We start from the raw sequence: 22,683 nt of genomic DNA, 5'->3' as shown, positions 1-22,683 counted from the left end.
ATCCCTTGTCCACCATGATGCATTCGTATGAAGGACCACCTAATAATTGGCCTGACTTAATGATATCTTCATAAAACAATGTATTAAAAGATATGCACTTCTGAGTCGAGTCTGGAATGCTAGGATTATTAATTCAAAGGTATTTACCACGGTTTAATTGATCTAGAATACATAAAATGCTAATAGCTCTTTACAATACCCTTTTGAGCAAAACATTGTGCACCATTACATTTGCCATTATGTACATTTGTGTAATGTTCCTGCATTGCAAACACACATTGCAATTTTGGCGGTTTGGTAGAAGCTACAGTGTAAATAGTAACTTTTGTTTTAGGAACTATTTAAAGATAGGTGAAAGGAATGGCACAGAATGTTCTATTGCATGCAGTATTATTCGCCTTCATATCAATTGAAATGCTTCCCATGTTCCAATTGGTCCATGATCCGTGCTTTCTCATATCCAAGAACATGATGTGTTCATGCTCTTTCAAATTCTTGGAGTCAGCTTCCATATTCAGATCTGTTAATTTTCAATGGCCATGCTCCATATGATGAATAAGAATGCTGTCGATATAGTGTAATTGCAGCATTTACATGTAGTGGTCATTCTCTTGGTGACTTAAGTTACTCAAAATGTACCCACCTTCAAAATAGATAGTTCTAGTTTCCAAAATACCCCTAAAACTATGCATGTCCAAATCTTCCAGTGATGTCCATGTGAAACTAATTAAATCTTTCAAAGAATTACAACATAACTACAACATCTATGAGAAACAATCTAAGGAGAACAATTCTGTTTATCTTAGATTTTATTTAATTTTTTATTTATTATGTTTATTGGTAAAAATACCATTAACCCAACTAATACAAAATAAAATCAGATTAAACAATGCATATAATAAATCAACAAGCATAACATGAAATACATCAATAAAATACAATTATACATGCATTTGATTATTATCCACAAATATATCTTCACTTTTTTTTTAATTATAACTTTTTTTCAATTAACTCACAGACATAATAAATCAGTTAGTTCAGCTTTATATAGCTTTATATTTTCTCCAAAATAAGCCTGTTTCCAAAAATGGTCTGTCTGTATGCTTGTCAAGCTATTCACTATTTCATGATATCCTTTATTATAAATCTTATATCTAATTTAGTTAGGACATGATGTTAATAAATGTTGTGTAGTTTCAATCTTGCTTTTACATAAACAACAGATTGTCTCTGAATAAGGAATATTTAACCAGGCTCCACGTCTCTCTGGTGTTGGTAATGGCTCAACTCGCGTCCTCATAATAAATCGGTGAAACATTTTCTCTTATATATATATAATTAAAGGGGACTTTCACTGGATAATCTTGCGTGCTATATTGGCAAACGGTGGTCTTCTTTGCTAGATAGCTAATGTTGTACATTCTGTCCCCGATTTCCCTTTTCTTTTTAATTTCTGCAATATCCAGACCTTAATTGCAAAGTTGGCTAGGTAGAAACCCTATTTCACCATGGAATTATTTAATATCAACTAGCCATTTTCCAGTTGTTCCCGATGTGCTTTCAAGATTTAGCATTTGATCAAAACAATTATAAATTTTAATCTTGTTTTACAGACTGTTCTTTAATACTATCATGCATTTTGCAAGTATGAATAGTTGTTAGACCTAACTCATTTCTATTGGAGTTGTACCTGAGATTGCCAAAGTACCATGGCAGAGATTTCCTTCGAGGACTATTTTCGAATGTAACTCCCTATCCCAAAAAATATCTAGGCCATATAGTACTCTAGGGACTATACCAGCCTAAAATACTTTAATAAGACCCTCCATAGAATAGCCCCCACTGTGAGATATAAATGATTTTATAGCATTACATTTTCTGATGGTGTGTTCTTAATATCTTGTGTCAATAATCTATAGTAAAAGGTATCATAGATTGGTCATCCCATATATATATTTTCGGACAATTTAAATCAGGGTATTGACTGGATGACCCCATCCCTATAATGAGTAGCGATACCCTTGAGATGGATGTGGATGCAGAATGTATTCATACATCAATAATCAAAATGACTCAGGTAGTTGCCACAAAATATAACTGTATTAATATCAATTATCTAAAACAGGGAGTACAACAAACATCAATGAACACGCTTGATCCTCTTACTCAAAGCATTTTATAAAAAACGTAGCTTATATACTAAAAACTCATCATCATTGACGTTAACCTACATAATTACTAACGTCATCCTAAGTGGCAAACTACAAAACCTAGTGGCAACTGCGATTGGGTCTATGAGAACATCTAAGTATACGTTCCTAAGAATATTAGAGAAAGCAATATGTTTCTCAACATCAGGTGGGGCAACTAAGCCCTCCCCTCAAAGTGGTCACTACGAATGTTACTAAATATACAATGTCCCATGGGCTACAAAAACTATAGGACCCTTAATTATGCGGCCCCCTACAATTGGTTGGCACTCTAACCTTCCTCAGTACTTTTCCACCTATGTTAGCAGCATGCAGGCTAGGCTTCCAGGTGCTGGTGAGCTCGTCTTAACCATAGCTTCCCACCAATTAGCATACTCATCTATCATCACCTCAGTGGTCTTCTGTCAATTAAGGCTTTGAACTTGTCCTTGGGAGTGCTCTTTGCTCTGGAGAATTCAGGGAGTGAAGGCACGCTGTGCCCTCATGCATAGGTGTGGTAGTCTCGTTCGTCCAATTTCATGCTTCCACGTGACTGAAGACCATGATTTCGAGCTTCTAGTGCATTAAAATACTATTTTCTGATACACTTCTGAAGTCTTCCTTATTTTGTCCATGCCTTCTGAACAGGAGTTTTGTTTTTTCACACAATTTGTATCCAATGTCAGCTCACCGAAACATGATAAAACCTGGGCTTCCTGGGCTCATCCAGCCTCGCCTTTCTGAGATTCACTTTTTAATTCAATTGTTTTTAACTGCGAAACTCTGGAACTGAGGCCTTATTTTTTAGTCCAGCACTGCTATAATACGTAGTGGAAACATCCATCCTTTACTTGTTCATTTACATTCATATATATACGTTGGCGCTTGCCGGAATCTATTCTCTATAAAGCTAGGCTCAAGAATACTTCATCTGCATGTGTTTCTCTGCATCTGTACACCTGTAAAATGACTTGATATCTTCATCAGTTCTGTAGCATAAGCTTCTTCACTTTGGTCCCAAGATGTCACTTATCCTTAACACTTTCATGATGCCTTATAGAATATCTTCATTCTCTTGTCTCTGCATTTTCTATGGATGTCAGCTTGACTCTGTGTGACGTCACCATTCATCTTTGCCATTCATTCTTTCTGCTTCTTCCGGAATTTTATCTAAATGTCCATCATACTTTCTCGTATACAGGTACGGTTTTCTCAACGGGATCCTTGCTTCCAGGATTCTGCAAGGTACGGGTATTCTCACTGCTACTGCACGTATCTCCCACTCTCCAACATATAGGTAATATGGGCAAAGTGGTTGAGGTGGGAGTACTTGGCTCCTTCTCTACACTATCATCGAGTTTCCATACAAATGTGTCATACTTATTTTTCTTACCATTAATCTCCATATTCTTGCTCTTTTGTAAATGTATTATTAGTTTGTTGTTCTTGGAATACTTGTGCAATGCAGTCCTACTGTGTTGTAACCCTATTAGGGTACGATCCAAAAACACAATAGCTTCCCCTTCGGACAACCATCCGATTGAATGTGTTCTGATTTTAGGTGCAAAATTCTTACAATTATTTAATACTGTGTCTAAATCTGACACACAGAGATTACATAAAATCAGGGTTAATGTACATCCTTGTTTTAAACCATAATGTGTATCAATTGGTTCCCCCAGTTTTCCATCAGAATTGTATCTAACTTGCACAGTGGTGCTAGAATAAAGAGCCTTATTTAAATGAAGAATTATTGGATTCATTCCACAACTCTGGAGTTTAAGCCATACCTTTGGCCTATTGATGGTGTCAAACGCTTTGGAGTAATCTAAATAGCAAATATAGAGAGTGTCCTTTTGTTTGCTAATAGTTGAGTAGATCAAATGAAACAAACTCCAAAGATTTCCCACCGTGTTCATATTGTGCCTCAATCCAACTTGTTGTTAATTAAGGATGTTGTTCTTTTCAATTCAGATTTTGATTTCTTTAAGATAAAGTGGCAAAAGAAAATTGCTAACATATCCGCCATTGCCAGCAATCGATAGTTTCCTGGCAATACGCTTGAGCCCTTTTTAAATATCTGCACTAAGATATATCTTTGCTAGCTCGCAGGGATTAAGCCGGTTCTAATGACTGGTTTCAATAGTTCCTCTATAATGATTACCCATCCACTAGGATTTTATTTTAGTACCATATTGGCCAATTGATCCAGGACTGGCGCTGTAGACACTGTTAGTTTAGCAGTGACTTCTTCAATCTCCTCTGCCTCATTTGTATATTTTATACTTGTATATATTTCCCGAACTGATAACATTTTATTATCAGCAGTATTTTTTAAATAAAGGCCATCTACATATAATTTCCAGTTATGATTAGTAATAGGGTTAATTTCTTTCTTGTTCATAAAATAAGTAGTATGTCTGTTGTATATGGCCTAAAATTGAAAAGAAAATCAGAGGAGTGCATTGCATTGTACATGTTTTGCAGCTGTACAGAAACCATTGAAGATTTGTGTTGTCTGACTCAGTTTCTATAGCTTGTTTACAATTTTCGTCAGATCTAACTGAAGATCTAAAGATTTGTCTCTGACTTTCTTGATTTTCCAGACTTTGGTTCTATATTGTTTTTTTCCTATGGGCAATAATTAGATCAGAACTCTATTGGGATTCCTTGCCAAAAGGGAATTGCTTTGAATCCCATTCCCAATGGCTTCTAAGATCATCTCCATGTTTTTGTAGTACGTAACAATCTATAGGTCGTCAATATTTACCCAGCATATAAATTTAGCAACTTCATTATTCATTTTTTGAATACTTTTCTTACCAAATAAGTCAATTTCCGTGTAGTGTTAATAGTATGAGAACCAAGCGTCTGTTCAATGTCTTTTCTTATCAAGAGGTTGACCACACATTTAACTACTACATGATTACTTGATATTTTGGGAAGGAGTTCAAATATTTGCAAATAGTTCTTCCTTCATAAGTACATAATATAACTATGAGTTGTGATCCCATTAGTCCAGGTAAATGGTTTTGGGGCACTCAAAGTAGTTTCTATATCGAGTTGTACTAAATCTTGAATAAACAGAAATATGTCCCACTAATTAGGTTTAATTATCTTCCAACAGTTTATATTGAGTACAGTTATATCATAACATTTTTTTCTCGTTTGAAAAACGTATCTATGTTTGGGTTGGGAGGTCTGGAGGGATAATGCTTAAAAATACAATCACCCATGATCAAAAATTGTGAGCCTGGGTGAATCAGAAACCATTCATCCAAAATTAACTCTACATAAACTATGTTTTAATGGTTTCTCTAGCATTTGACAGATCGTAAATATTAATTATCAAAATGTTTTGTGAAACTCTTTGTAATTTAGTAGTTAATATTCCTGCTAAAACATAGTGATTAGAGTTCAAAGGCTTACATTTGATCAAATGGAGATAATTTTTAACTCCTATGATCAAACCTCCAGATGGTCTGCCAACTGAACTTGTAAGTGCCAATCTCTGAATGATATGATATCCATCCAAATCATATAGGTTGTTGAGCCATGTCTCATGGAGAGCAAACACATCAGTTCCCATTCATATATTTTGCCCAAAAAGTTTTCTTTTAAAAGAATTGAAACCTTTAGTATTCCTAGTCATCATCAAAAGGGGTCTCAAAATAACCTTATTTGGTCAAACTCCTTGTATTCTATTGTTGATGAAGGGTCGAACATGTCCGTACACAATGGTTCTGTAATACTTTCTATCACCTGGGCTAATTTGACTATTAATGCTTCCAGTGTGTTACATTGTACATTCATTAGGGTACCATTGATTTTCTTTTATATCCATCATTACATCATTGGTTTTGCAATAGCTTGGACACAACTAAAGTCAAAAACTAGTTTTAAAAAATGGAGACATTTAGCAATAACTAATTCAGATATTATTGGAGAAGTGAAGTGTATTATTGCCCAGTTTAATTAATTCATAGTAGCAGGAATTTCAACTTGAAACAAGTCACTTAAGGCACAATGAGTTGTACTTGCGTTTAATTGTGCAAAATGTGTAATATTCTTTGGCAATTCAAATATGGGCTGGTCCTGTGGCATATAGCGCTATTATTTTAGTTTTACTACCTGCCGCATTATTATTAGTGTTTTTGATTATGTTGAATATAGTGCGATATATCTCTTAAATGAGTTCTCTGTGAGTTAATATCAACTGAATCAAACATGTTTTTATTATTTTCTATTATTGTTCATCTGATGATATTATCTGAGAATTTGGATCATGTACATTCTTCTTGATGTGTGACCCAAGCGTCAAGTGTGCCTGATTGCTGTTATGCACAGGTACAGCTTTTTTAACATTGCTAATGTCCTGTTCCACAGATAATGCTTGAAAGTGGTTCTTCATTTCCACATTGTCTTTATTTATCACCATCATAACCAGTGGATCACTCCATGTATCCACCTAATCTCTGCTCTTCTGTACTTCCTTCTAAGTTGTCGTGGCTGACCTCCCTGGTTTTCTGCCGCACACTCTATATTGAGAGTCTCAAAGTGTCATCCGATGATACAGTGTTGCTATCAGCCTGCATTCTTTGAGGCTGTTTGTCTTCTATTATGAGTGGGGAGTTATGTGAGGGAGAAGCTGTCCTTTCTATTTCCTCATGCATGTTGTTAAAGTCTTGACTATTTTCTTCCTCGATTATTTCATGAGGAATATTAATTAAGACATTAACTCCTTGCTACGAAGAGAGAACCACATCAACTAATTTTACAATTCCTGATTTTATTATTTGCTGTTCTTTGAAAAGTTTATTGCAAAGTTCCGACAGGGCTTTCAGGATAATTGGTTTTTCAGGTGATGATTGATCTTACAATTTTGAAGAGTCAGACACACTGAATTTAGCATCATAAATAGATGAAGACCCATAAAGGCTTTCTGTAATGCTCACTAAATTAGGTGATTTAGATAATTTGGAGATATTAGTGGGTGCCAAACATATAATGTTTCCATTTAAGATTGGATCCATCACATTAGTTACTTGAATAGATTCACCAATTGACTCACGTTGTAGGCTCAGGCACATACTTAATAGTTCCTTATGATCTACAGGGTTTTCTATGGAGGTATCTGTCTGCAGACACTGCTGTCAAAGCTTCCGGACAAGGTGAACTGATTACCGTGTGTGTCGGTTTCAAAAAAGTTGTGATCTTACCTTGCTCAGGCCAGTGGTGGGCATGTGCTATATTTTCTTGTACTGCCGTTACAATGCCTTTCACAGTCCCGTTTGCAGGCAGTTTACTGCAAACTCATTTTTTAAAGGTATGACTAGTATCTGTAGTTCTTTTATTCTTCAGGTTGCTGGAACTGTGTTACTGATAACATTTTGTAATTGCCCGCATGATAGGAACAATGCAGTTATGGTACGCTTTTCCACTCACCACATTTAATGCAAGTCTTTCTCTGGTTACCCAGGAAGTGCAGGAAGGGGAACGCTAACTTCACCTGCTGCCAAATCCAAGCGCGGCACTGCCACAGGCATTTTCCATTAGTATACAGTTGCTACAGCTTTCACATCTAGGTCTCACCGGGTCACCTGACCTTCCTGCGTGGACTGCACAGACTGTAACTCTGCACCTAACTCTGCACCGCTCCGTGGTGTAATGGCATTTATGAAGCAAAGCTCCACCTCGCCTTGTCATACTGAACCACTGTTGCAAGTGTAAAAAGGACTTCAAGGGCTTCAGAGCAATCCGATCTGTACTGACAGCACAGACTGTAGCTTATCTTAAAGTTATCCTTTTTCACATTGTTGGCACATTGCTATGAATAGCCAATTTGCATCAGAGGCATCTTGCTCCAAGTAAAAAAAAAAGATTTTTGAGGAAGTTGGAGAAAATGATATTGAACCTCTCGTGGTAAAGGAGAAATACATTATTGTAAGTGGTTTGAGTGTGATATGTATTTGATGCTATCCTGTTTGATTAACATACATTGCTTTCCAGAGAAAGTTCAGAAAACTACTCAAAACGTGGCTCTTCACTCCAGATTCAGGAGGAAAAAATTAGAAAGCAGTGACCCAAAGGGAAACGTGAATCCCCCGGGAGGAAAGCAAAATACTAACCTATGTTATCTATGTGCACACTTTACCACATTGAAACAACAGACTAACAACACATAGTCCGGCACAACAGCACATGGGAATTTGGCAGCCAACCCGAAAAACCACACTTAAGCTCAGAGAACGGTGCAAACCGAACTGAAGCGGACAACAGGACATTGCAACTCTCACTTTCCTATTCCCGCTACACCCTACTGAGCTCCCTCACCCTCCGTCCCCCTTCACACTCTCTTTTTCAGATCTACCAGAACACCTCGGGACCACTGCAGTGGTGATGGTGCCCGGTGCGAATACCATTAAAACTAACATTAGCATACTATAACATATTTATGAGCTAATTTGAGTGAATTACATACTGACATTGTCTCAGCAGCACAATGTGCTTCAAGTGTAATGTCCCCTTTCTAAAGTGCTACAAACGTACAACAAAAAAATGGTGCATGTATCAGCTCTAATAAGGTAAATAGATCGGCTAAATAATATCAACATTGTGAAATTAAGCTGGTAGTAATGTCATTTCATTGTATGTAATTTTTTTATTTAAAGCTTGGACCTAGCTCATGAGCAGTGACACACTTTACAGGGTGTGGGAAGCCACCGTTTGGGCAGGTGCTTTTTAACAGTAGCGCTGTACTTTGAGTTGCAGTATGTGCATCCATAATGATAAGACCTTCATCACGTATTGTTGAAAAAACCACATTGTGAGAGCCGTGCATAATTGGACAGATATGGGGCTATTCTGAGCTGATACAGGGATTGAGTTCCAGAGGATGGGGGTGTGACGAGAGAAGGATTGTTTGCGGGTCAATTTGACACATGAGAAGTGTGCCTCCAGATATGTGGAGCTTAGCCACCAAGTATGCTGGTGTGCTACACATGGCTTCTTTGTAGATGATTCCTGCCGTCTTGAACAGTAAGTAGCCTGACCTGACCTCTAGAGCAAGTCATTATAGTTTGCATAGGACAGGGGGGATTTGGTCAAATTTCCCAGCACCCAAAATTAGGTGTACTGTGGTGTGGTTGACTTCTTTTAGGTGAGTGGCTGGGAGCCCCCACATGAGGACATTTCCCCCCTTGATATGCGAGACCACAAGGGCCTATACTTATGGTTTGCAGGGGTCATGATCTGAACGCATACTGCCGGAGATCCAGGCATTGGCAGAGGATTTTTTAATTGTGGGATGAGATTTCAACTTAACACTGCACCCAACACAAGCAGATTACCTCATGTCATTCCAGACACCACAGGACGCCTTGGAAACTGTTGTGGCATTTCTGGAATCGGAACCCCTACTACAGTCTCCAAAAGGGATTGCAACGCTTGTTCATGCCGTTGCGATGCGTCCGCACCATGGAAGTAAAACCCTGCAGCATTCAGTTCGATGCCGCTGCTCGCTGCAGATGTAATTCCTTGCAAGCAGTGTTTGGATCATCTTTCTCCATTTCTCTCTTCCTCTGTGCTTTTGGCTTCTGGATTCTGGCTTAATTTGCTGAATTTGGATTTGGATTTCCCCTTCTTTGTATTCAGCGTATTTGGGTGACTATTGTGTTCTCCTTGGTTTTTGTTTCCGGTTTCAACATTCCTTTCGGGATTGCATTTGGGAAATTATATTTTTCTTTCTTTTACTTGGCTTCTATTATTGACTTCCTTGAGACTTTTTTTGTGTGTATGGATTGGATTTATTGTGACTTGCAGAAATTTCTGTTTATCAGTGCTCCATTGACCCTGTTCTACTTATCCTTTTCTCCCCTGCATTTCATTTGTTTTCTGTCCTCGTTGTTGCCTATGTCAGGACCCTTGTGTGTGTTTTTTTCTTTTCTTTTTCCCTCACAGGGAACAGGTTATCTTACCTGTGGGCTTCCTTCATGTTCTGTTCCTTGTTTCTGGGCTGTTCTCTACAGGCAGATAAGAAGGGAATTGAAGGTGGGAAGCAGGAACTATAGCCAGTCACTAGTGTCCATAATAACCGTGTCCCTTTTCCTTGCAGCTTTGAGGTGGTCCATCAAGGACTTTCTCTGCCCTTCCATCCTTGTCCTCTCCACAGATGCTTCCTCTTTGGTCTGTGTGGTGAGTTGGAGAGGAAGGCCTGCTTCCTCCCAGGAACATCCTCTCCACTTTGTGACAGCAGAGGGATGAAGGGGTTGATTTTACAAAGATTGGTGATTTGGAGCAAGCCCGTTTGGTCCTTTTTGGCTATGTGTTTCTGGAAAGAAAGCATCCTACCAATGGTGAAGTCTAAGGATTTTGCTGAATCTAAGAGTTGCAGATGAAATCCTTGTAGGTGCATCTCACTGAGACATTGTTGGATGCGTTGTTGTTTAGAGAGGGGGCCTAATGAGAACAAATTCAGTCTTAAAGAGGTAAGGTTTGAGGTAGTCAGTCAACATCCAGGACTGGGCGATGGCTCAGTAGCAGCAGAGATGAATGATGTTCTGTGGGCTTTCTATTTTTATGTAGAACTATCTTCTGCATATTGGTGGATGTTGTATTGGGGTCTTTGAGGAGAGTGCCATGGGATCCATGCAAATGTTAAAGAGGATCTGTGAGAGGATGGAGCCTTGAGGGGCTCTGATGGAGACTGGGAGTCAGTTAAAATGCAGTATGTTCATCTGAATGGCATGGTGTCTGCCAGAGAGGTAGGAGGTAAACCAATTCAGGACAGTGCTGGTGAATCCCATCCTGTCAGATAGGCGGGAGAAGTGGATGCGATGGTCGACTGTGTCAAATGCATCCAAGAGTTTAAGGACAAAGAGAAGGCATTAGTTCCCCTTGTCTGTGATTTGGTGGGCATCGTCCACCACCTGTATGGTGATGGTCCCGATGCCGTACTTGGGACGGAACCCCAAATGATAGTCATGTAGGAGCTTTATTTGTTCTATTGTGTGGGGTAGTTGTGTAGTGATTACTTTTTCCAAGATTTTGCTGATAAACAGGAGGTTTGTAATGGGCTCATAGTTGGCATGGTCATCTGCGGCTAGGGTAATTATTTTCAAACAAGGTCATATGCGAGTATTCTTGAGGGTGTCCAGGAATGACCATGCGTTAAGGGCAGCATTAATGATGCTTAGGAGTGTGTTGAGCTCTGGGCCAGTCAGTTGTTTAATGATGGAGGCCAGGATGATATCATCAGAGTAGGAGGTAGGTTTGAGGGAGACAACCATTCTTAGGCAGTCCATGGGGGGAGAGAATTCAATCCAGAGGCGCAGTGCCTGTGCTGGGGGCAATTGCTGGCAGAGGTCTATTTGATGATCTGTTGCATTTTGTCTGTTTTTGCTTTTATCTCATTCATGAGCTGCTGGAACCTCACAGTAAGGTGAAGGCTTGGTGCAATGCTTTCCTACTTCAAAGAAAGCATTGCTTCTGTTAGAGGCTGTTACGAGGCTGTTACGAAAGTGAGGAGTAGCAAGCAGCTTGGTCCTTGGTGATCAGAATCCTGTGATTTGCACTGAGAGATTTGCGATAGTGAAATCTCTGGGCTTATGGCTTTTGCACCATTGTTTCTCTAGGGCTCTGACTGTGTTTTTTTCTTTGTTGCAAGATCAGAGGTGTACAAAGGGAAGGATGATTTGGTCTTAGAGTAGCTGGTTTTTAGAAGGGCATGAGTGTCCACCATTTTCATAGCAGAGTTGTTGAACAATTCTAGGGAGACCGAGGCATTCCCCGTGGTGGGGAAGTCTAGAAAAATGTGCTTCTATCTCATTCAAAGGGAAGGTTTTGAATGAGCTGCACTGAGTGAGGGGGCGGTTAGCCAGACCTTTGGCTTGCATCAAACTTGGAAAAAAAACAGTCGTAATCACTGGAATGCCATGAGTGTATTAACACCAGGGTACTGCGGATGTATTTCATGATACGAAAGTTGAAAGGAAGTGATGTCGAGTAGTGATACAAATAAAAGGGATTTTGCCTTCCATGCGCATGAAGTGGGTACTTTCAAAAAACGTGCTTTCCTTGCACCCCCTATCATTGGGCAAAATCATGAAATAAAAGGATTATGCCACATGGCTCACTGATTAAACGTTCCATATGTCAAATTGACTGTTGCTCAAACTCCAGAAGGGTCAAATACACACTTATGCAACATGCGTCAGACAGCCACAATCAACATATGAGATATAGCACTGCATGTGTCACTACCAGGAAGAGAGGCATACTGCGTCAGCAGGCTTGTTGGTGATTCTTCGGGTTTGATATTGTTAGCACATACTAGATGATTGGACGAACTGGATTGATTGTTACTGACAAACCTCTGCGTTTTTTATGGTATTTTGTGGGTGACATAATCACTCTCTTATAAAAGTGCCAATGGTTTTTTATTATGATTTGTTGAATGCATGTATTTGCGGGGCCATAGATGAGAACACAATAGATGTTCGTTTTGTATTTTTTTCACAGAACTTTTTTTACTAGAAACCTTTTTTTTATATCCTCGCTGTGTGAAGTCCAATGTCATTTTAGTAGATGTGGTTAAACAATTATAAATGTCTATGGTGACTGTGTTGGCTCATAAGTATGGTGTAACAAATATGCAAAGAGTTAGGTGCTGACGCGAGTCATGCCTGTGTCTTTCTGAAGCAGCGAAAAGTGCAATCTAAGCTGAACAAAATCATTTTTTTAACGGAAATCTCGCACTTCTTCAGGTACGATTCCTTCCATGAACAGCGAGGCAGTGTGCCCTAAGCAAAGGCCGATGTTCTCCATGCACAACCTCTGGGGGTCAGCCATATTTTCCCACATTTCACTCAAGTAATATTTCTAATAACAATGTTGAGGATGTCGTAGATAGCAGTACCATGAGAGTTTGTATAGCTTTATCGTTTTGGTGAACTATGACACCAACTCATGACTTTGACTCTGTTGATAACATTGCACATGGGTTATAAAGAATAATGGATTGTCAGTTTTAATAAAACAAACACATTATACAATCTTTGACTAAAAATGTTAGTTGCATGCAAAATCTGCCCAAATGTCATGATTCTGCTTTTTGTCTCCCACAGGTGAAGACCGTTTTGAAAATCCTTTCAAGTGGGAGCTGGTGGGGAAGAACCTGTTTGCCATGTTTGTGGAAGGCATCGGTTTCTTCCTCTTTACGCTTCTCCTACAGTACAATTTCTTCATCAGGGCACGGTAAGGAGATCCACCGTTTGCTGTGATTCATATAGATGTAAAAAGTTACACAGCCACACTGTGCAATTGCAATTGATTTAATATGCACAAAGAACAAAATATAAGAATGAATATAGCCGACACGTGTTTCGACCCAACGTTCTTCTTCCAGGATACTGCAATGTTCAAACACACCCTCTTAGTAATGAGGGATCCAAAGATAACCAATCTCTACAGCTTGTGCGTTAACAATTCTGAAATAACTGTGATTGTTCAAACCGCTACTGTGGAACTCCACTATATCACAGAGCTTTTCAGCCGTCACATATAGATGCTGTGATAGATTTTCTGTGGCTTGAAACCCACTAATGCACAGTTTTTCGGCAACTGGGAATGGCCACAAATCCTTCCTGAAGGCTTGCCCGAAGGACCCAATGGTGCATCACTTCAGTAAAGGTCACATTTCGTATTGACTTCTTGAAGTCTATAGATAGGGACGGTTATCATTTTCAAGTCTCCCATACCATGGCGGATAGTAATTACCACTTTTCAGCTAAGAAAAAGCTAAACACTTCTAGTTCCTCAATATGTGCATGGTGGTAGTGCTGAAACGAAGCCGCATTTTGAATAACTCTCTGTTTCTATGAACCCCCTAATTACTAGCCAGTCTACATGCCATAGCAGCATAGAAACACCGCGTACAGGAATTATCAATGTATTTTGTGAGGTAAACATTATTTTAGCGCCAATTTTAGGTTCAAACAAAGAGGCAGACTGAAAGATTTTTAAAACGCCTTAGACGTTAATTAAAACGTCTTTGCCTCAACTTCCTTTCAATGCAGGAAAAAAAGTTCCTTACGAGAACAATGACAGAGCGGGAAATTTGGGCTACACTGATTCCCACCTTCTTATCACCTGTGTCCTAAAAGGCACACAATAGTCAGATGTAACCTTTGGTGCATTTAAAAAAAAATGTTGCCCCGGGGTTATGAAGTGATGCTGCATGCCGACCTTCACCATAATGAAATTGAGCATGGAAATGTATGTTTAAAAAAATAATGAAATACTGGTTGTGGCAATGCTGCAGTTTTCACATCAAGAAACGTAGCCATTGAAGGCCATATATCTCCACGTTAATGTGGTAAGTAAAGCAAGACCCTTTCATTTTGAATATAGTGTCATACTGAGGTGGAGTAGGTCAGTTCTGCCCGCAGTGCCTATAGATGGCAGGTCCATTTGAAAAAAGGAGGGAACTTGTTATTGACCAGGTCCAATGGATGCCTTACTAATCGCAATTGAGCCTATAACGAATCAAATTCCGGGGTACCAGTGGTACAGGGGTGAATTTCGGTTTCTACACCATCAATCAGCCCTGCACCTCTAATACACCAGAATGGATCCCCACAGATTGGTTTAAACAAGCATACAAATACATTTATAAACCTCCTTGTCCAATTTTGGTAACGTGGACAGAACGTAGGCTTATCGCCTCAAAAGGTCATGGCTCATTGGTTAGTTGCAACACAGCAAAAATACAATTACTACCCAATGATAAAAGGAGTGTCCAGTCAAAGTTGGATACAAATATCTACTTTATAAATATCACAACAATCTTATAACACTACTCAATACAACATACCCTGTAAAGGAATGCAGAGAATAGACAGTTTGTAAGAAGGAAAAGGGATGGAATCTGGCTACTAACAGGAGGCGAGTTGGTATGGTTGATAACCACAATAACTACAATACTTGTTTAAAAGGCTTCTTGGCTTCAGCCAAAAGGGGAAAGGGTCTAAACATGTCTCTGCGAACGACCAGGGGGACCACAATGTATCTTTTGCTGTAGTTGTTTGTGGTGCTTGACAGCGTTGAGTAAGAGTCAGGGCTTTTTTCAGGCTTCTGCGACAGAGTTTGAGACAGGAGTCAGTGGTGGGTATCAGGCAGCAAGAATGTTCGGCGAGTGGAGCCTGGTGAATGGCTGCAATCTGGCTTTCATAGTGACTCAGGGTCAGGAATAGTTGTCACAGTGCTGATCAGCGATTCTGAAGCACTTGGCTCATTCAGCGACTATGGCTTGATGGCTGTAACTTGAGGCTTCACAGTGGTCCGCATTACAGGTGGTTGCGGATCGAGAAACTCGATTGGCTTGAGAATGTGCTTTAAGGCAGCTGTTGACATGTGGTTGTCATTGAACTTCTCCCCACCTATTAGATGGGGTTGAGTTGTCCTTTAAGGTGGATGGCCCAGAGCTATGGAGTGTGTGGCAGGCAGCAACCGTGTCCTTGGTTTCGGGTTCAGAGATTTTCTGGCACTTCCTGTCCAGGGAGCTTGCTGCAGAGCCTAGTAGGGTGCACTGTGTGCTAGCTGGGTGCTGGTTCTGAAGCTGCTGGGGGGTCTTCTGAGTTCCTTTCTCCATACGTCCCTTGGGAGAAGTTAAGGGGAGGGATCTTGCTTCCCTCTTTGGATGTTCCTAGCCTTCCTTCACTGACTGAAGCTGTCAGGCAGACTGTATCTTCAGCCAGAGTCCAAGGGTGAGTTCTTCCTCATGCTTCCTGCCATGTCTTTAGATGATCTCCCTAAAGAGGGGCTCTAGCACTCTCTTAAAGCCAAGTGGGCCACAGTGAACGGTGTAGATTGAGCCTACCTTAGTGAACCAATCCTGGGGTCCCGACCAACAATTTTGTGCATGTATGAGGTCATAACCAGAGTGCTTTGCAACAGGAAAGGTTAAGAGTGTCCCAGAACCGATATGGCTGAACCCTTCTCTCAAAAGAACGTATTCTGGGCTCGCTCCTGTGTGATGCTAGGTACCACCCACCTTCTTGTCTGCTTTCAATCAGTCTCTCTAGTTAATGTTTCTCCCTGTGTGGTTCCTTTTTAAAGTGGCAGATCTCCCTTGAAATGCTGAGAGACCAGACGTTGAGGATTCTGCAAACCATATTTGTGTATGTTGTGTATGTGGTCCCGCTATCAGGAGGTGTCTACTGCAACAATAGACTCAGACATGTCAGTTCATTGTCATTGATACTGAGAGGCGGGAGATGGCTGCAGGTTGTCACAGTTGCATATGAAAGGTTTGTTGGGTTTCCTATCCTCTGCAGACAGGCCCCATGGGAGTCATTTTGAAGTACCCTCTATTGGTATGTTATGCTGGCAAAGGAGGAGGGTGGTACCATAAAGCCCTTGTCAGTTAATCAGGCTGTCCATGGCAGGAGGAATCCTCCTTCGGATGACCCTGTGTTCCCCTCTCCTGTCAAATTACAATTCCTACTAAATATGACAGGGGTGGACTGTCTCTGTAGGTGGTGTCCATAACAGAGCACACATGGATGTGTTTGTTGTGGTGTTAGCATAGGATAATATGTGTGGATTAGCCCCACACATTTTCCTGAGGCAGGTCTATTATCATCCATTTACTTAAAGACTTCAAAAAAGCCCAGGAGAGCCAAGGCGCACCATGCAGATGGTCAAATTCCTCACTTGCACCCCCAGCCTCAACATGTGATCCACCACCCTATTGAGGGTCTGGTCCATCTTCTAGGCAAAAGTACCGACTAGAGTCATTTGCATTCCAATGCTGGGAACCTGGCTTGTGCTGGATGTCCATATCTAATCTCTGAAGGGATATGGCCCAGCAAAAGCTTAGGGTTCTCTCCTTGCATGGCAATTTACCATCTAAGGGGCCGGTGGTCTGTTTGGACTGTGAAGTGAAACCCAAAAATGTAGGGTTTCAGCTTCTTCATGGACCAAACAATCACATAAGCCTCTTTTTCTAAAATGACCCAGTGTCTTTCCCATTTTGTTAATCACCTGCTAATGTAGGCGACAAGTGTCTCCATCCCTTGAGAGTTCAGCTGCGCTAAATCTGCTCCAATCCCAAAATCACAGCCGTCTGTCTGGATAATGAATTTCTGACCATAGTCTGTCACTTTCAGAACTGGGGCTGCACAATTCATCCTTCAAATCCTGAAAGGAGGTTTGACAGGCGGGGTTCCAAGTTACCTTTCATGGATTTTTTTTTGAAGTTACATAATTCAAGAGCATGCCAATTTCTATTTCTGTTTCTGTGTTTTTATTGAGCACCAAAGCCCTTGGGCATCCAGACACTACACAAGAACATAAAACCATATGACGGATAAAATAACAGGGAAAACTAGCTAGGGGAACAGTCTAGCTATCAAGCTTTCCCGAATGGTAAGATCGTCTTTTTTCTTTTGCAGGTGCTCGGTCATCTCATTCTAGGCCTGAGCAATCAACATTGGGAATGAGCGCCCATTCCCCCTGTTTCTCTTGAAACAGGGGACAATAAGACCATGTGCATCAGAAGATCGAAGAGTATGAGCTGACATATGAATTTCCAATTTTCCCTTCAGATAGTATTTTGTATTTTATTTATATTTTATGCAGTGCCTTAAACCAAAGTGCTGTACATTTTAAAAGCAAAGTGTGGTACATAATAATGATAAGTATGGCGCTGTTCCAAACAGATACTTGTGACCCTGCATAAGTATCTTGAACTGCACCCTGGCTTCAGCAGGGAGAAAATGAAATGTCCTGCGAGCCATAGATACCGGTTCTCTCTGTGCAATATTGCAAACTGCTTGTAAAGCATCATTTTAAATCTTTTGGAGCTTACCCAGGCATTTCTTGCTTGCGCCCCCAAGCAACGAGTTGCAATAGTCAAGTCAGGGTAGTACAATGGCTTGGACAAGCTTCTCACAATCTTTCTGAGTTACTAGACAGCGATTCTGTCTCAGAACCTTAACGTAATCGTTGGAGTTTTTAACTACGTAATTAACAAGGGCATCCGCATTAAGTGAGGACTCCATAATGATACCTAGGGATTTGACTTTGTCAACCACAGAAATGCGACCTATACAGAAACTGTCATAATCCAGGCTCAGTCTGTTTTGGGCATATTTGGACCCATAGACCATGCGTTCAGTTTTGGCAGCATTTAGACATAGCTAGTTTGTAGTCATCCAGTCTTTAATGAGTTTATCAATTTTATAAAATTTCTCCACATAATTTTCATAATTCCCACTCAATTGCATAGATAGCTGGTAATCATCTGCATACTTAGCAAAAAAAGCAAAAAAGACCCCTAATTTCTCTATTTCAGTGCACAGCGGTTTAATGTAAATGTTGAAAAGAGATGGGGACAAGCAAGCCACCTGTGGAACTCCACACAAAATAGGAGCCAGATCCGATGAGGCATCAACCCAGCAAATTCTGGAATTACGACCACAAAGGAAATATTCCATCCATACTGTGGTTTTCTCTGATAAATGGGCTATCTGAGTCAGTGTATTCAACAGCTGTTTATGATCAAGGTGGTTGAAAGCTACTGATAAGTCTAAAAGAATCAGCAGTCACGAACCACTCCTTTCTAATGCAGAGAGCATGTGAGCACGGAGGTCAAAGAGGGCGCGATCGGTCCCATCAGCACTCTGAAAACCAGATTGATTCTTGTGGAGAAGGCCCGAGGCCTCCAGGTGGTGCTGCACCTGGTTAATAGCCATTTTATCGACTATTTTTAGGAGGAGTGGATTGTTAGTTATTGGCCTAAGGTTTAAGTGGGCCTTAGGATCCAAACCATGTTTTTAGAAGCAGGGTTACCATAACATCCTTCATGGCCGCAGGGACTGAGCCTTGTGCAAAAGAGGCATTAATAAATCTTCTAATGAATGGCGCAAACATGTCCCTGTTCTCGAGAAATATTTTTGAGGAAAGAAGGTCTCCAGGACAGCAGGTCACGTGTATAGCTCTCAATAGGTTGACCATCTCATTGTTAGTTACATCAGTGAAGTTGAAGGAATCCTGAGAGTCCTAACCTTGTTCCTGCCCTACCGTGCCAGGGGGTTCTGGCATAGTTTGTTGGTTCAGTTCAGTTTAGTTTAGTTTGTTTATTTGTATAGCGCAGCCAAACCCTGGGGTAACTGGGCGCTTTAACCTTAAAGAGCAACATAGTTTACAGAAAGTTTCACAGACGAAAAACAGCATGTGATGATACAGTACAATAAATAGCATGAGGGACCAGGTTACAGAATGGTCCATGATAAAAAGGGCAAGGAAAGTTATAAACGGACCAGAACGAGGTGTCGGCTCTAATTGCCATAGGTAGCGTGTTCCATCATTCCGCTGCTAGAACACAGAAACGTGCTTCCCCCTGCTGTTTTCAGGTTGAACTTGGTCCAGGTCTTTGCAGATTCTAGCACGAGCCAAAGTGATTTTACCTGCAAAGGCTTTCTGTACCCGAGAACAGTCATATCTATCCAGGTTGATAGACTGATTCAAAGCATTGGGCTGTTCACACGCCTTAAACAGTTTGAATAATTATTCGGTTTAATTTCCTGCTTTAGTAATTTGTTCATTATAGTCATTTTGCTTCAACTCCATAATCTTAAGTTTGTATTCCTTCTCTCTAAATTTCCAGTCTGATTTATTTGCCAGTGTTTTCTCTTTGAGCTAATTGCGTTCAGCCTGCCTTTTCCTGTTTAAGCAGAGTTAGGTCTGGGGAAATTCAGACGATCTCTGCCTGCTCTAAGCTTCAACTGCACAGTTATATTTAGTAACAATTCCAATTCAGTATTATAACTCTTCACTAGAATGTTGGGGGACTCCTGGTCAGTTGTTTAGGACATAAGATAACTCAAACAACCGGTTACATCTGAGGTTTAATTTTTTTAAAGTTTCTGAAGTTGGACCATGCCGGGCATCTCGTGTTTATACTGTTAAGGTTGAGGAAGTTCCATTTTACCAGTGATGAAAAGGATCCAACCAAACACGTGGAACCATAACCACATCAATCACTGTAATGTTTTCACTAGAGAGCCAGTCTAAGATGTGGCCCTTTATATGAGATTGGTCTGAGTTGTGTACATGGATATCCATATCCCTAAATCCAAGGCTGCCTTATCTCTCGGGTCCCCTTTCCAGCGATTTAAATCACCCAGAAATATTGTGGAGCAATTTGATTTCTGTAGGGAAGATAGCAGTTGGATATGGATAATGTGTTCATTAAATAAGGCATCTCTACGGGAGGTCTATATGTCATGATGAGGTTAATGCTATTATTATTATTCTGGGCGATCTTTGTGTGTAAAATGTCACACCTGTCACAGTACACCTTGACCTCATACATTCTTGGATCTTCCATACAGATAATAGCGACACCACTGCCAAGGCCCTCAGACCGACTTTTGCCAAAGAAGACATAGGGCCTCATTCCGAGTAGGACGGTAAGTATAGGCGATTACCGGCATGGCGTAAAGAGTGTTTCCGTGCTGGCACAAGACCGTAAAAATCTGCCTATTCCGACTTCGCGTGCAGCGCTTTGCGCCATGCTGGTAATGCACCTCAGCGCCATGCCGTAAAAGGGCCCCAAAAGCCCTTACCGGCAACAAGCGCACCGTACATAACACTACCGACATAGAGAAATTAGCGGTAACCGTAAATAGCGGTCCCCGCTATTTACGGTCACCGTTAAAAAACAGAATCGGAAAAAACGTCATTGCACAGGAACGGGAAGGAGCACGGCGGCCATCTTAAATCACAATCCGTTGCCATCCTCTCCATACAGGACCCAGAGGCATATAGTGATCAGAGAAATAGGCATTGGAGACCAGCATCATGCCCAAAGCATTAAAAAAGGGTGCTGCACGCATAAGGAAGGAGCGCTTTACCCAGGATGAGCTCCAGGTACTGGTCGACACTCTGCACGAACATGCAGACACTGTATTCAGCAGTGATATGCGGAGGCCCACCGTCGTCAGGAAGAAAGAGATCTGGGCCTTGGTGGCACAGAGGGTGAGCGCCGTTGGAAACACCCCCCGCACCACCAAGGACTGCAGGAAACGGTGGGATGACCTCCGTCTCAGGGTGCAGGCCATCCTCTCGGCAAACAGAAGTCAGGCCCTGGAGACAGGAGGAGGGCCAGGTTCCCCCATCAAAATGATGCCGTGGGAGGAAACGTGTGCGGCCATGATGGGCACAGAAGCCATAGAAGGTGTTGAAGAAATGGAGTGCGGTGCAGCGTCATCCCCTGATGGAGGTGAGTGTCATGAGTCAAGACAGAACATGCATTCCTAACGTAAGTCCCTGCCAAGGGCTGGGCAAGGTGTCACGTCATGGTTGGGCAACCCCCCCACCCCATGAAATCATGCTGTAACAAGTGGGACTCAGGATGATGTCAGGTGCAAGGCTGTAACCCATATGGGCCATACCACACAAAGAGGCCGAATCTGTGAGGCACACGGGGCAGTGATTGTAAACATTGTGAATGTGAGTCATGACAGTACTCCGCCAACATGAGTGACCCAGACATCTGCATGCATTGACCATCCAAGCCCAGATCACTGTCCTACTCACCACCCAAATATCCACAAACCGCTGCAATCCCACTGTGATACCATAGGCATGTAGAAATGCTGACCCACTAATCATTGCTCATGCCGTCTCTCTCCGCCCCCCACAGGCAGCGAGCATGACAGCGAGGACCAGGAAAGCACCCGGGCCAGTACCTCCAGGGGCAGAGTCAGGGGCCTCTGCATACTTGCAAGCAGGAAGACAACCCAAGCAACACCACCTGCTCCAGCAACCCCCATGGAGGGTGCACAACCCCCACCCGCACCCCTACCCATGCCTGCAGTGCCGCTGGACACATGTCCCACACTGCACTCTGAGGAGTCCAGTGTGGCTGGTGAGAATGCAGCCATGTGCCTCCTCGATAAGCCAGACAGCCCCACATCAATATCGGGAGCCAACGTGGAGGACACCAATGACATTGGCCATACCTCTGACACACCATCATACAGCCAGGTGACACACAGCAACTCCGGGGAGAGTGATACCCCAGGGCTCACAGGGCAAGGAGTACAACCTGCCTGTCCTGTATCCACTTCCCCTGCAGAATCTCCGGGAAGGCCTGCAGGCCCAATACCAAGCCTGCCAAGCACATCGGCCACATCGGCCATGGATGTAGTGCGCTCCCAGCATCTCACAGGCCTCATTGAGGAGTTCATCAGGGACAATCGCGAATCAAGGGTGGAGTGGCGCAATGACCTTCAGGCTCTGGGCGAGGTGATCACAGCGAGCACAAACCGGCTCTGCGACATCCTTTGCCGGATCGCAGATGCCCTGGAAGCAGCACACCCCACACCACAGCCCCAGCGGGAGGACCCACCTTCACAAAGTTCCTCCACCCAGACCAGCCCGGTCTGTCATTCACTGCGTACATTGCGCTGCCACAACATGGATC

At 41.7% G+C, this 22,683-nt stretch overlaps 1 protein-coding gene across 2 annotated transcripts in view; it reads left to right on the top strand.

Annotated features, from left to right (window-relative positions):
• Window positions 1-22,683, top strand: part of LOC138510440 (phospholipid-transporting ATPase ABCA1-like) — a 2,356,352-nt gene that overhangs the window by 1,973,228 nt on the left and 360,441 nt on the right. For both annotated transcript variants that reach the window (XM_069626098.1, XM_069626099.1), the window contains exon 40: window positions 13,316-13,445. In XM_069626098.1, coding sequence (XP_069482199.1) covers window positions 13,316-13,445 — 130 coding nt within the window. The remainder of the gene's footprint in view (window positions 1-13,315; window positions 13,446-22,683) is intronic.

The sequence above is a fragment of the Ambystoma mexicanum genome, chromosome 6p, assembly GCF_040938575.1.
Source record: "Ambystoma mexicanum isolate Mex_15411 chromosome 6p, UKY_AmexF1_1, whole genome shotgun sequence".
Lineage (NCBI taxonomy): Eukaryota > Metazoa > Chordata > Amphibia > Caudata > Ambystomatidae > Ambystoma > Ambystoma mexicanum.
Note: the sequence above shows the minus strand (reverse complement) of the source record. Positions and strands in the feature narration are given on the sequence as shown.